The sequence below is a fragment of the Lygodium microphyllum genome, chromosome 20 (genome assembly GCF_053477565.2).
Source record: "Lygodium microphyllum isolate KBCC chromosome 20, Lygodium_microphyllum_v1.1.10, whole genome shotgun sequence".
NCBI classification, from domain to species: domain Eukaryota; kingdom Viridiplantae; phylum Streptophyta; class Polypodiopsida; order Schizaeales; family Lygodiaceae; genus Lygodium; species Lygodium microphyllum.
This window is the reverse complement of record NC_141154.1, coordinates 42,221,191-42,237,148: the sequence shown is the minus strand read 5'-3', so window position 1 is coordinate 42,237,148 and position 15,958 is coordinate 42,221,191. Positions and strand designations below refer to the sequence as shown.

Below are 15,958 nucleotides of genomic sequence, written 5' to 3'. Positions count from 1 at the left end.
GGACTGAGCATAGTGAGCAGGCAGCTGCACGATAAGATTAAAAAGCTGGAATTGAAGATAGAAGCCCCAGATGGGGAGATTCAATCACTTAGGCAGCTACTTACTGACATTCAGCTCAGCCCCAAGCTAGAGGAAGGAGAAATTCAACCTAGCATGACCGAGGAGCTCACCCGCATTAAAGAGGAAGTACAACAACTCCAAAAAAAGGAGACGACGAAGGAGGCTATTTCTTGGGCAGAGATGCTCAAGAAAACCCAACAGCAAGTAGAGGAGGTAGAGCAACGGATTCAAATTAAAAGGAGGGGAAACACCTAGCACACGCACCTACAACAACCATAATCAATGACACATTGGAGGAGGAACAAAAAAGGAAAATACAAGCACTCCATGTTTGGGTGACGGGGCTGAAGATGCATGAAAAAGTGGATGAAGACACCAAGGTGCTATACACATTAATGAATATTAAGAAAGACACGCATGTCTCCGCTTGGAGAGTGGGCAAGAAAAGCACAGAAAGGGAGAGCTCAAAAGAGCGTGCACTCATTCTCCGCTTCCCCATCATGGAGGCTAGGAGAGACTTCCTAGCTCAACGCCGTACATTGAAGGGGACCAGTGTGTTTTTGGGTGACAATCTCACGCCAACCCAACTAGCCCACATGAGGGAGTGCATGCCAAAAATTAAGGCAGCCAAGGAGGAGGGCAAACTCGCCTTCTACAGAGGAGGGAGAGTGGTAGTCATGGAGAGGCGCCACAAATGACAGCGTGAGACCTATGGGACCAACCTTGCAGTGGCAGTCTGGAACTGTAACGGAGCCCTCCGATTGGATGTGGGAGCTTTTGAGGAGACATTCAGAGGGAGAGATATAGTATTTCTACTCAGAGACACGTCAAGGACCACATACTACACTTCCACGGGTGACAGGCTATAGGTGGGAGTCAGCTTGCAAGAAGGAGACACGCACAGACCACAGCAATCGCGGGTCGGGAGGAGTGGCAGTGTTATTCAGGGAGGAGCTACAGCAGATGATCCAAGTAGTCCGCAGAGATGAGCAGGCCAGATACATGTGGGTGAGAGTGCGTGGTGAGGAACGCACTTTGTATGTTGCCATATGCTATTTTCCCCCTATGATGTCCCGATATGCCCCACCCAAGGGGCAATCACCATATGTGGCTTTGGATGAGGATATTTGGGAGTTCTCGAAGGAGGGAGAGGTTATCTTACTAGGAGACTTTAATGCTAGGACAGCCTCCCATCAGGTGTCTTTCTTTGATGCATCTGAGGAGATGCTACGGGAACAGGACGTGTCAGAGCTACAGCTAGAGAGGACATCTCAGGATATGGGAGAAGTCACCGAATATGGGAGATACCTGGTGGAGATGGGCACAGCACACAGGTTGGCCATTCTTAATGGCCTAGCTAGATACCCCCTTTCCGACGCCTTCACATGTTATCCTCACCGACATGGTACCAACATAGTAAACTATGTTCTTGCCCCACCGATGCTAATATCTCACATCCAAGACCTCTCAGTATCCCCACGCCTTCTCGGAGTTGCAGTGGATCATGCCTACCTATCATTCACCATTGGCCTCCAATTCATTGACACGCAGACCCATCATGCAACTCATCGGCACCTGAGATACCTCTTTTCCAGAGAGACAGAGGATACCTATGAGGCGGAGATCCTTAGATTGTTACATGATGCAAACCCCGACGTTCCATTACAAGAGCTGACTCAGCTTCAATGAGGCCCTACACACCGCTACAGGTGTAGCCTTCCCACACTCACGACCCACACAGAGAGCGTCCACCCGGGTGACACCTCGGAACAGCTGGTATGATGATGAGTGCCGTGAGACCAGAGCACGGCTACAGAGAGAGATAGCACTGGGGTCCACTACCCACAGACAGGCACAGATACTCTTTAGACGCCTCACACGGTGGAAGAAAAGAACATTCTTGGCCCAGCTGGAGCGAGACCTATATCAGCTATTCTTGAGCCATGACTCTAGAGAGGCTTGGAGGCTTTTCAGAGAGCATTGCCCGACCACACCTATTATGTCCACCGTTGTCTAGGAGGAGTATGCAGCTAGTCTTTATACTGTGGAGGGTCAGCCACCTCTTCTTGACCCACTTGAGCCTTGTCCAAAGGCCACCACTTTCTTTACAGAAAGTAGGGTCCGAGAGGCCATTAATAGACTTAGCAGAGGAAAGGCACAAGATCACGATGGATTAGTAGCCGAGCACTTGATCCATGCTAGAGATTTGGTGGCAGGATTCCTAGCTTACATGTTTAACAGAGCCATGTGTGAAGGCCTACCAGAAAGCTGGAGCACGAACACTATTGTGCCTATCCTCAAGTCAGGGGACCTCTACCCAGTAACACTATCGGACTATCATGGTTGGGCATACATTGACTAAGTTATATGCTTTCATCCTTGAGCATGAATTAAGCAGGTGGGCAGAGATGTGGGATCTTAGAGCCTAGGGACACGCTGGCTTTAGGAGAGGCTTCTCCACATTGGATCACATCCTCACACTCGGAGTAATCATTGAGGAGGGAAGGGCCCATGGCCGACGGACCTACTGCTGATTTGTGGACTTCCGCAAAGCCTTTGACACAGTACCGAGAGACAGGCTGATAAATAAATTACATACCATGGGAGTACCGAAAGAGCTCAGTTGGGGGTATTTTGGCACTGTATGAGAGAGTTGTGGGCAGAGTCCGGACACCTGAGGGCCTTTCGGCACCTATTTACTCCACCATTGGGGTGAAGCAGGGATGCCCCCTCTCTTCGACATTATTTGATTGCTGGCTACATTTCACAGGAAGGAGATAGAGGAGCTCCACTAGCTGGCACTTGGATACTCTCCTACTGTATGCAAATGACATTGTATTGATAGTTGACTCTCCAGAGGGTCTACAGAGACACTTGGATGCACTGCACTCCTATACTTTGGACAGTGGGCTTTCAGTGAACCTTGGTAAAACCAAGGTGATGATATTTAATACTACACCACAATGGGTCAGGAGATCAGCACCTAAATTCACATATGGATCTGAGGAGCTGGAGTATGTGGATTCTTATACATACCTAGGAGTCTTATTCACAAGGCCCACCTTTTCTATGCGAGAGGCAACAGACACTAAACTGACTCGCGGATACACAGCACTAGGTGGTTTGGAGAGGATGTGCTCACAGGTGCAATTCCAAGAACCCCGTACCAAGCTATGGCTCTTCAATACACTGGTCACATCCACACTACTTTATGGAGTACAGATATGGGGGCCTAGTCTTGACCACCGTAGCAGAGCAGGGCGCACTTATGACGGATGGAAGTCGATGGAGAAACCCCTAGTGTCCATGATATCCAGAATGATCAGATGTAAGGCCTCAGTGCCACATGAGATCATCAGAGCCGAGCTAGCAGCTACACCGATTGTGGTAGAAACCCTCACCCGATGGGTCGCATACATACATAGCCTATGGGACTTACCCAGACACAGATATGCACGGTTGGCCCTTGAATCCTCCAGGTAGCTTGCCAGAGAGGGTGATACTTCATGTTGGTATGCACAGATGTCGGCCTGGTTTGAGCTGCATGGCTTTAGCATGGACAAGTTACCCCCCTTCAAGTACTCCCTTGATGCACCATCTCTTGATCTAAGCAGGTTGGAGATCCCCAAGATCATCAAGATGGATCTTACCCAATTGGATATCAGGCGGACATGGTTGATGCCAGGGCAGGAACTAGGGACAAAGATGGCTTTCTACCGTATACATTTCCTTCATACTACAGATGATGGATTTATTGTTCGCCCGAGATACATGAACGCCCATCTTTCCCATGGGATCAGATGTACTATTGGCCGGTTGCGCACCTCCTCACATCAGCTAGAGATTGAGACTGGCAGATATAGACCCATCCCACCAGAGAAGCGAATATGCCAGACATGCCAATTAGAGCCAAAGACAGAGGAGCATTATATTTGCTACTGCATATTATGAGGTCCGTAGTCGTTTCCACTGTCTCTTTAGAGACGGATTTGGACCACTATTCAGAGTCTGGATTTTACCGATCAGTGATGCCTTGGCCTTTTTCTTCTTGAGATACGACGGCTTCGTGACATGCGCCTCAAGAGTACAGCTGCCCAAGGACATCGAGGCAGCTCACAAACTTCTTTGCAAAGGAGACTCAGAATACTTCAATACAATTACAGCCACAGTCCACACAAGAGCCTCTCTCACCGCCATAGTCCACACACAAACATGGAGTACTGATTGATCGAGCTGCTCAGCTTAGCCGATCCAGACGTCCTAGGCCTCGGCACAGACACCGATGACACCTTCATAAGCGGATACAGGGGATTATTGCTCGAGCTAGAGCTAGGTCCTCCATACCAACATGAGACTATACCATTTGGAGATCATTGTTACTAGATAGAGCTCTATGTTTTACACATAGCTATAGTTAGTTTCCTTTCTTATTTTGCTTTGGGATACATACATATTTTGCCCAGATAGTTGTACCATCATACACATGATTGTAACTCATGGTCTCATAGGTCATTTTGGTCTTTCGTAGACGTTAATATATCATTTCATTTCTCTCTCTCTCTCTCTCTCTTCTCTCTGTATTCACTCTCTCAGTCTTTGTCCTACGCTTCCGCATCACTGCACTCTGACAACAAAGTCTATACAATAGCTTTAATTTGAAAGATCTTGGTGAGGCAAATCACATTCTTGGCATGCGTATACTCATAGACAAATCAAAGGGTCTTCTTTATCTATCACAACAGGAGTATGTCACGAAAGTTCTACACCGTTTCAATATGGAGGGGGGGGAAGCCATTAGTGTACCATTACCTCCATATGTGAAACTTAGTGCAAATAATAGCCCTACATCAGATGATGGAAAGGCTGAAATGGCCAAGATACCCTACGCTTCGGTTGTTGGTAGCTTGATGTATGCTATGGTTGCTACGTGTCCTGACATTGCATTTGTGGTGGGAGTGGTTAGCAGATACATGGCATATCCTGGCAAAAAGCATTGGGAAGTAGTGAAGGGTATCATAAAAACCTTAAGGGCACAAAGGATTTGTGTATCTATTTTGGTAAGCTGAAGTCATCTGTTGTTGGTTTCATAGATGCAGACTATGCCGGCCATCTTGACTGCAGGAAGTCTACTTCAGGATATGTGTTCATGTTCACAGGGGGGTCATGAGGACATGTATTTTTGAAACCTCACTTAACATGTGGATTAATTTTTAATCACATGATTAAGTAAATATTGCACATGTGAGGTGCAACTGGGATTAGAGTAAATTTGCGAGCCCCGGACCCGAGAAAATCATGGGATGTCAAAGGCAAAAGTTGCTATAAGTTATGTTGCACATATACTTGTACGAGTGTACTTAGTGGTATCTGGTGTCAATTATTGGCCTAGGTCATTCATTTGGCCATAAGTGTCAATTGGTGACACTAGAAATGTAGCGTTTAATGGTACCTAACGCTGATCTAACGTTCAAAGATGGCACAAAGAGACTCGAGAGTGGAAGATGCCTAGCCAATTTAATTATTGGCCAATCACATTATTTTTCTAGACACCAAAATAATTATTAGATTAATTTTCAGTAATTAAAGGCTGAAAATTAATATTTAATGATGGATAATGTTGGAAAAACCAGTTGGGAAGGCTACCACTTGGCGAATTTGCCCATACAGGCTGGTAAAAGGTTGAAGAAGAGGAAAAACGAGATCATTTTGCTCTAGCAAATGTGGAAGAGCTGTGAGCAGCCATGGCTTGCCTATTTTCAGCCATTGCAACCAACCACGAGTGAGTTTTGAGGAGGATATTCCAAATTCGAGCCTTCCGCAGCTGGGTGATTGCATCCAGGTACAAGGTGACAGCTGATTTGGATGTCTCAGAGGTAGGCGATAGCATTTAATATTGTGGTAGCAAGGCAACAGCTGCATTTGACTGATTTTCATTCATTCTTTGCAACAAAACTATGAATTTTCTCTCTCTACAGCTTTCTCTCTCATCTCCCAGCCATTTCATAGCCTTGCTTCAAAGATCTCAACATTTGGACCCTTGGAGGCTGAGAAATTACAAATTCCTCTGCTGTAAACCCTAATTTACAGTAGAAATTAGGGTTCAGCAGCAGCCTCGAGAAGCATGCAAAAAATTGGAAGCTCGAAGACTTGGATTTTTCAGGGCTGAAGGTGAATTTCAGCAAAATTCAGGTGGAGAACTAGCCAGTCATTGAATTTGGGTCATTTCCATCGTCTATGAAGTGGGTGAAGGCCAATTAAGTGCCTGAATTAAGGGGCAAATCAAATTGAAGACTTGCTGGTCACTTTGGACAACAAGGGGAGTTTGGATTACGAAGGGGATATCAACTTCTTTTTCAATAAAGCTAAAGAAATACCGAAAGGGGCGCCAATTTTGGGGCCAATAGGGTGTGCATTGTCCAAGATCAGTTGGTAAAATTGTCTTTTCAAATTTGCATTTATTGTTTGCTCCTATAATTAAGTTGTAATCAGGGATTTACCACCCATCCACAGAAGGAAGGCTGGTTTCACAATCTCTTGGATATCTAGGCTGCAAAAGTGTGTTGCATTGTCTACTACATAGGCAGAATATGTGGCTGCCATAGAGACGTGCAAAGAGGCTTTATGGCTTTCACGTCTGGTGAGAGAGCTTGGTATTACAAAGGTTCCTATCCTCCACTGTGACAGTCAGAGTGCTATCATGCTAGCATGGAACCATGTCTTTCATGCAAAGGTAAAGCATATACAAGTGAAGTATCACTTTATCAGGGATGTACTTGATAGCAAGGGCATTGAGCTTGTCAAGGTACATACAGATGATAATCCTGTAGACCTCACGAAGGGTCTCCCAGCCGAGCAGTTTGCTCATTGCAGCCAAATGATGGAGGTTGGATAGTATCTGTGTGTTTCAGCTTTGTACATACATAGACTTAGCTGATTCTTTTCTCTTCCTTTAGGCACGTTGCCTTTAGGTGGGAGATTGTTGGGAATAAAGGCTCACCGTGCCTTTTACTGTGTTCGGATGTGAATGCACCCTTACACTTGTACTTTATATATATTATAAAAACCTAAAAAGTGGTATGCTAGTATTTGTACCGAACATCAAGTGTGCTGTGCTCACTCTCCTCTCTATGGCTCTCTACTCTCTCTGTGTGTGTTATTTGTTACATTCACTCTCAGCTCAACAAAATCTCTGTCAGCGACTAACTCAATTGCCCACATGATGAATTCGATGCATAAGATCTTGAGAGACTATATCCCACAACTCACGATACCCTTTCTTGACGATGTTCCTACTAAGGGCTATCAAGTGCAAGAAAAAAATGAGAAGTTGGATAACAGGGATTACAGGATGTTTCTTGCTAACCATATAACTCATAGCGAGAAGATTTTGGCTTGATTAGAGAAAGTGCATCTCACTTTGTCGGGTGTAAAATCTATCTTTGATGTTAAGGAGAGGTGCTAATTGTAGAACATATGTGTGATCCCCTACAATCGAAAGCCTTCACCACTTAAGATTGATGGGATTAGCAAGATATAGGAGGTATGCTCCAATGTATCAAAAATCAAGAGGTTTTTTGGTACATGCATCTTCTATATAATACAGATCCCTCATTTCACGCATGTGGCTGAAAGCCTTTATCAATTATTAAGAAAGGGGCAAAAGACTCGTTGGGGAAAGACAGATACAAAGGCTATTTAAAAGCTAAAGAAGTTGTTGAATTCTACACCAACCTTGAAGAAGACGAATTATTCGGATGGAAGGCCTATCATCCTCATTGTCAATACGAGCCCTATAGGCATTGGATGGGTAGTGGGACAAGGGCAGGTAAAGACCAATTGACTGCCTGAATCAAGGGGCAGATTGAAGACTTACTGGTCATTTTGAACAGCAAGGGGAGTTGGAATATCTAAAGAAATAGGGAAAATCCCATTGTACATCTACTTATTCTTCAATTAATTTAAAGTAATATCGAAAGAAGTACCAATTTTGGGACCAACAAGGTGTCCATTATCCAAATTGTGAGTTAATTTGCATTTCTTGGTTTTGTATGTTGCTGCTGTAATTAAGTTGCACTCAAGGAATTACCACCCATCCATAAAAGGAAGACTGGTTTCAAGTTACTTTAAAAAGGGCTTTTTTGTCTTTTAAGGAATAAACCGATTCTACATTCTTTACACCATGTGCAATAGACAATGTTCCAACAACATAGGTTCGTCTTCCATACCTCTAAGCATACACATGAGATTCATCTTGACAAAACACAATACATATAATATTTATATCGACAACTTCACAAAGGCAAGCCAAAATATAGCAACCACAAAGTACTTGATGATCTCTATATAATCCGATTCACGCAAAAGGAGTTACCACAATGAGATCAAAGGCCTAACAAATATGCCCGTTCAATCACCATTCAAATAAGAAGCTTTATGGTTTATTAGACAACAGACACAAATCCTCCACCCTTATCACCAACAAAATTGTCAATTGTACAAAAGAAAACTAGGTAAAAATCACTACATGAAATTTAACCCCTAGTTCACACTAAGACAAGAATAACAAGCATGCTTGAACTAGTGGAATCAAGATAATAGAGCACATACAAGCAATACATGTACAACTTGTACAACTACAACCCATCCACAAGGGGTACATGTACAACACATCCACTCAAGGCCACCTTGAAGCCCTTAGCTAGAGATCTTACCTAACAATTACTAGTAATCATCACCTAACCTATATTATTGCTAGAGAGTTCTCACGTTACCTATAACCCTTAGCTAGAGACCTTACCTAACAACCGCTAGCAATCATCACCTATCCTATGTACTGTTAGCAAGCTCTCATGTCCCCTACACCATTGTTACCTAAATCTTGCTTAATGTTGGGTATTGTTGCAACTTAATTTGGAGGATTTGAAGTTCCATTAACAAAGGCATTGTAGCATGCAACCATTGATTCTATCCCCTTCTAGTGCAACACATATGTTCTAAACATTTTCATTCAAAGATTCCTCCATATCAAGTACATTAAACTTTTTATGGAATCTCTCTAAATGGCCCTTTCTAGGACCCCAATTGGGACACTAATATGGTATTCAGATGGGTGCAATAGCAGCAGCAGCTCTAGGCATAATGGCCACCGGAGGACAAGTAACAAGTAAACAATGGAAGAGCGATTGAAGAGCAGCTTTTCGCCTACTAAGGACAATGCTTTAGCAGTAGACTCGTCCTGATCTTGCCCTTGCTTACGTTCTTGCCATTCAACCAACATGACAGTTAGCACGTTCACTGACTTCAACTCATATTTATATTGCATTTGCGGCAATCACATTTCTCATGAGGGTTTTGGAACCCTTGTTGTGGACTGCATAACCTGCGAGAGGATAGGGCCATCTCCATCAAGGGCTATCAAACAATTGCAAAAAATTCCCTTTGAGTTATTCTAGCACAAGTTACAAATTTTTTTCAACCTGGCAACTACATGGCCCCTGCTTTAGGAGGCACTAGTTAAGACCTGTACAACAGTTAACTTGATTCAATGCAGATTTGCACATTTCCTAGGAGGAGATGAGTGGAACTAACAGATTGGATGTGAGGCATGCGGTGCTGGTGCTGTCGTTGTTGTTGCTGCTGCTGCTGCTCCAAGAAGAAGCTCCCACTCTGCGGGCGGTCGAAGAAGCTGCCATTATCGAAGAGACCCCCCATGCCCATGAATCCACCTGGTCCAAAGAGCCCGCCCGTGGAGCCAAACATGCTGCCAAAGGGCCTGTTGATGAAGGGATCATCGAAAGGGTTTCGGGTGAAGAAGTCATCGAAGACGCTTCCACCACTGCCGAACATGCTCATGCCCATCATTGGCATCCCCATGCCTGCAAAAGGATGCCCGAATTCCGATGGAAAGCCTGAGGGATGCACCGTCCGCCTCCTCCCTTGATTCGATCGATCACCGCCCTGAGGATTCATGATGGATCAGTGGATAAACGAATGGGGTAGAGTGGCAGAGAATTCACGGGATACTGTCAGCAGAGAAGAAATCGGCTGGCATGCGTCTCGCTCCTAGGGTTTGAGACGACCAGTTCGGGAATCGGGTGTGTGTGTCTGCTTCTGGACGATGATGCTGAGTATATATGTGTTTGTAAGGGTTGAGTGCGCTTCTTGTCTTCCATCATTTCTTTTCTTACTTTCTTTGTCTTTAAATTAAGAGACTACACTATTTCTTTTTCTTAGCACATAAATTAGAAACTATTAAGACGCATGCAATCAAACTTTTAACAAATTTTGATTTTATAATATGTTTATTGATATTTATGCTCACTTTACTATTTTATACTTGAAGATAAATAACTTGCATAAATTTTGATTTTGTTTATATTTGTAGTGACTGCAAAGCACTGACCACAAAATGAAGTGAAGAAATTTCGAATATATTGTTACATGGAAGCTATTGTTATCCTCTTCATAAGTAGTACCTAGAAAGGAGAAAACAAATGTTACTTAGAGCCTAAAAAACGATAACTTTCACATCACAATGTAATTTTCATGTGACAATCATACACCAAGAGTAGAAGAGAATAAAAACATAGAGCTATGTTGCTTAAACTAGCCGCTTCGTGGCACCTTAAGCGGCAAGCAAAGGTAACACAGCAACTTTAATCTCTCTCTCTCTCTCTCTCTCTCTCTCTCTCTCTCTCTCTCTCTCTCTCTCTCTCTCTCTCTCTCTCTCTCTCTCTCTCTCTCTCTCTCTCTCTCTCTCTCTCTCTCTCTCTCTCATCAAACTTAAACCTAAAAGAAATCTATAAAATTTGTAATATAGAACACCAAATATACATACAATCTATTTTATGCATCAAACTTATAAAATTTCGTCCATACACAAAGTTGATACCAATTAAACCTCAAAGTTTGAAGCGCAAATCAAATATCTCTCTCTCTCTCTCTCTCTCTCTCTCTCTCTCTCTCTCTCTCTCTCTCTCTCTCTCTCTCTCTCTCTCTCTCTCTCTCTCTCTCTCTCTCTCTCTCTCTCTCTCTCTCTCAAAGTATGTTTAAAACTGTCAAACAAATTAAATTAAAAGTACTTTTTAAAATGTTTAATTAAAAGAGAGGGAGAAGAGAGAAAGGAGCTTTTGATTTAAAAAGGGAGAGAAATATATGTTTTTAAATATTTGATTTAATTAAAAGAGAGAGAGAGTACACATGAAAGGGGAGATTTGATTAAAAGGGGATGAATTTTTTTTTAAGGTTTTTAAAAATATTTAATTAAAAGAGAGGGAAAATTTTAAATTAAAAATTTTAATTTAATTAAAATATTTAATTAATAGAGAGAGAAACTTTTGATTTAGAAAGGGGAGAAAGAGAGTTTGTAAAAAGTTTGCTTTAATTAAAAGAGAGAGAGAGAAAGTACATGTGAGAGAGGGAGGGTTTAATGGGAGAGAGAGAGAGAGAGAGAGAGGTTAATTGAAAAATGTTTGATTTGATTGAGAGAGAGGAAAGGCTTAGGGAAAGAGGAGAGGGAGAGAGAGAGAGAAGGAGATAGGTTCGAGAAGCCCTCCAAGTTTCTGAACCTACATTGTGACTTTTTCAATCTTGTCTACATCCTTTATTACAATCGACTCAAGGAGTTCATGAGCTATCATAGCTAGCACTACTAGTGATAGTAGTGTTGCATTTGTAGCTTCTACCCACCTCCACCAAATCATATTCAACGTCTCTTAGCTTGTCAAGGACATGGATGGGACTCAACAACTTTAATTCCTCCTTACATCCAAAGCCTCACCTTGCAAGCTTCTTGTTCCAACACAATATCTTCTTGTGCTCCAACATTGGTAACAATACCTACATTACACCTTACAACTTGAAGCATGATATCATGGCTTGCCCCACTTTCCAAAACTATTATAGGGTCTTGGCCTTTCCAGATATGGCACAACTCATATTCCTCCATGGCCCTCTACAGCATCCCATCTTCTACCTTGTTACCATCAAATGGTCTATGGAGAAGCCAATCCAAGAGGGTAATCTAACATAAGAGCGATTATTTTATGTTGTTTTTGCTCAAGCTCTTCATTGCAAAACCACTCATTGTGACGTGCACATTGGGTTCTTTCCTTGGACCTGCCCCAACCCCTCATGTGACAAGTCTCTAAAGAAATAGGGTTATAGGCTTTATCATTTATAAGGTTATAAACTTTGTATTAAACAAGATGTCATGGATGACCATTAAAAAAGGTTGTTGTCCATGCACCCAAACATCCTCAAGCATGTGCCCTCCATTGCTTCTTTGCCATCTTCATTCGACATGTACCTTTACCTCAACCCTCTCGATTGCATGTTGTCATGCCCCTTGTATAGCATCACTTTTGAATGAAACCTCTCATCTTCACCACACATCCATCTCTATCACTGCCTCCTCCTCCATCATGAGCTACAATGCTAACATAATACTTCAATCCTTTCAAGCTACAGTAATTGAAAACTAATTCAAGAGTTGATGATGCTCTCTTATTTTTGTATGTCTCTCTTGTCCATCATTCTTCTCTCTTTCACATGATGGTGGTACCATCACTAATTGCCGAGAAGATTTTTCATATTCTTCTCTTCATGCTATTAAGGCAAAGCCACCATTTTTAAGGCTATGTTTCAAGATAGAGATATGCTTTTCCAATGATAACTATGATGGAAGCTTTGGTGAATGACAAGATTACCCAATACTACTTGTTGGAGGTGAAGGGCCTCATGGTGTTTTGCTATTGGTGTTGGTGGGGCTTCCGCTAGCCCCTGCCACTCTAGCTTCACCCATGAGCACTCCCCTTTTCTAGCCATGAATATTGAGGATGGTGTGGACCTCAAAAAGTGGGTCTAGTGCATTGTTTGTGAGAAGTGGATCAGCACGTCTACATTTTGAAAGTTTTGTTTGGGAAAAGTAACAAAATTGATAAGAAAATGTCAAAATATACTGTAAGATGAGAAAAAATATTTTTTTGAATTCTCATTAGCTACACATGTAAAGAAAATTTATAAAATGATTAAATTATGAATTTTAAAAATCGTAACCAACATATTGCTCTCTTTCTTGAGTCAACAATGAGGTTTCATAAGGTAATGCAAGACACAACTTTGAAAAGAAGTCTTATAATCTTGACATAAACTTAGGCATGTGTATTTTGATTCAAAGAGGGGCACATGGACAACGTAAAGCATCTCTCTCTCTCTCTCTCTCTCTCTCTCTCTCTCTCTCTCTCTCTCTCTCTCTCTCTCTCTCTGTGCGCGCGCGCGCATGTGCAAGATGTTGTGCACATGCCTAATTTGGAGCATGGCAAGAAGAGTAAAATATAGGCATGAGGGCAATATCTTGTTCTTCCTCATCTGCATTGTTATACCATTTCAACTTTTATTTAATCTTCTTCTATATGTCATGCTTCGAAATTTCCTAAAATTTGATTGTTTCTTTTTGAAGTATCTTGCCCAATTCATTCAACAAATTTTTTCCACACTACATATTATGTCATGTAAAGGCCCCATGGATAAACGAAAATCTTCTTCCTTGGTAGCATGAAAGAACTTTGCTTTTGAAACAAAAGATTTCTCTAAGATGTGTGTACAACTAGTGAGATTATGTGATTAGTAGGTCAAATGTTTCTATTCCTTAATTGGAATGTAAGTGGTTCATTAACATTATCACCATCAATGAAGGGGCTAGAGCATAGGATCTTAATGTAATCAACATCTGGCATATGTACTCCAATTCTTCATGTGATTGGCTTCTAGCATACAATTTCTCTACTTTCAAAGATATTAACATCTTTTCATGAAGGTATTCAAGAAGTCAAGAAAACAAAAGCACAAGTACTAGAAGTAAGTGTATATTATTTTTAAGCCATGCCAATATTACTTTTCAAGTCAAGATTTTTGGAATTTTCTTATATTTTGAAGAATATTATGTTATAATTATATTTTTAAAGAGAGCAACTTGCTCCTATGCAAATTGTAAAATATTTTGAATTTAGGACAATTCGCTATAATAGACATGAGGTGTTGAGGCTATTTGAGCTTCTGCTTATTTTAGATTGAAAAAGAACAATTAAACTAAGAAGCATACATAAATCAAAGGAGATCCAGTTTTTGCCCAAAAAGAGGAGTAGGGTGCCTAATTTGACATTATGTATAAGAATTGGAGGTGAATAGATAATCTCATTCTAGTGGTGTGCAATCTTGAGAAAGCTCTCTTCTTGCTCCTTGCTTTCACCTTCTTGCTTGTGTGGAGAGAGTGAGAGAGAGATGATGTATCGCAAGTGGTGATCAAGTATAGCCCTCTCACACAACCCAAGACACGAAAACAAAAAGAGTGTCGGTATAATTTCATGGCTTAGCGCAAAGCGTGAAATTGCTCAACTCTTGACTACACCACTCTTTCTAGCAACCTTCAAGAATGCGAAAAACACAAGACAAAGGACAAAATCTATCCCAACACCACCACCCAACCACATACAAAAATGCAATACTTAGAGTAATCTCTTGCAAGCACATAAGGTCCTACTTTAAGGGGCTAGTAGATCGGCTTCAATAGTTCACATCAATTGGCAATCACCACATGAATTATAATCTCCACAAACAAGTCAAGGTATGGCAATGGTTGTTCATCTAAACTACTCGTGTGGTGTTTTGGTAGAACCATGTCTTGTCTTCTCTGAAGTGAAGCTCCTCATAAGCTTACAATTGTTATGTATCATTGGCATCAGCCCTTTGAAACCTAATGATGGCCAGCTCAGTCATGGTCATTCAAGTTGCCAAATTTGACGAAAATTTTAGTCATGCTTTGCCCTCTCAATGACTTTGGGATTTTGATTTAGCTTAAATCATTCCATCTAGATCAAAGAAAAAATAATCTGACTCTCACCATGTTGACCAACAAGAATGATTTTTTAGGTACCTTGATCGAATACAAAGATAATTCTGCTCTCATCAAACTCCCCTATAAAGCATTCTACCTAAACTCTTGGATCAAACACATAGATTATATCCTTTTCATCCCATGCAAGCTACTTTTCTAGTCCTGAAGAAAAAACATATAACTCATATGCATATGAATACTCCAATCTAGCATCCCAAGCAATATGCTTCATATAACACATGTTCACAAAAATTGCCTCATCATCTTGCTAACTCCAATCCTTGCCTCCAAACTTCATATCCTCTTTCTCAAAACCTGCAAGCTTGGCAAATATATGTATATATCCAAATAAGAAATTCAAGAAGTTATTATCTAATTTGTGCATCCTTGAAGGCATGTACATACCAATCAGTATAATTGCTTCCCTTGACTTGGACTCCACAAAGCAATAGACATGATCACACCTTAAATCTGACATTACTTCCTCATCAAGAAGCAATTTCAATGGGTTCACCATGTAGTCTTCCTTGATATTTTGAACACCGCACATTTCTACATACATCCAACAAATACTTTGCCAAAAACTGGGACTAGCCTCTTCTATCAGCATACTTGGTCCCCTTTGATAGACATATCCTGCGCTGCTTTTTCCAACAAGATGATAGTACCATCATCCCACTCAACATTCTCAAGAACATACTCCAATAGATGAGAGCCTCCACAATAAATATCCATAGCAAGTTCTTTTCCAAAACCACCATCTATATAGTCATCTAACAGCATATCATGCAAGTACAAGTCATAAAACATATCTTCATCACACAAGTAGAGGAAAAGATAGCAAGTGGAAATTATGCTCCATGCACATCACTTTGCATCAGCTCTTGATATACAACAAGCTCATTATCATCATCACTTCCCAAACTATCCAAAAACATCTTCTCAATACTAGAAGCATCATCCAACTTCAAGAAATACTCATCAAGAATCCCCTCATCCTCTAGC

General features: G+C 41.6%; 1 protein-coding gene and 1 pseudogene across 5 annotated transcripts in view; one reads left to right on the top strand and one right to left on the bottom strand.

Annotated features, from left to right (window-relative positions):
* The window catches only part of LOC148018867 (uncharacterized), a 56,947-nt gene extending 46,710 nt beyond the window's left edge, over positions 1 to 10,237 (bottom strand). For 2 of the 5 annotated variants that reach the window (XM_087701126.1, XM_087701127.1), the window contains exon 1: positions 9,649 to 10,235. In XM_087701126.1, the coding sequence (XP_087557252.1) occupies positions 9,649 to 10,029 (381 nt within the window). In that variant the 5' untranslated portion in view covers positions 10,030 to 10,235. Of the gene's footprint in view, positions 1 to 9,648 lie in introns of all 5 variants that reach the window. The other 3 variants (XM_087701125.1, XM_087701124.1, XM_087701128.1) reach the window with 2 other exon arrangements.
* LOC148018868 (uncharacterized) lies at positions 154 to 4,011 on the top strand (annotated as a pseudogene).
* Positions 10,238 to 15,958: the final 5,721 nt, after the last annotated feature.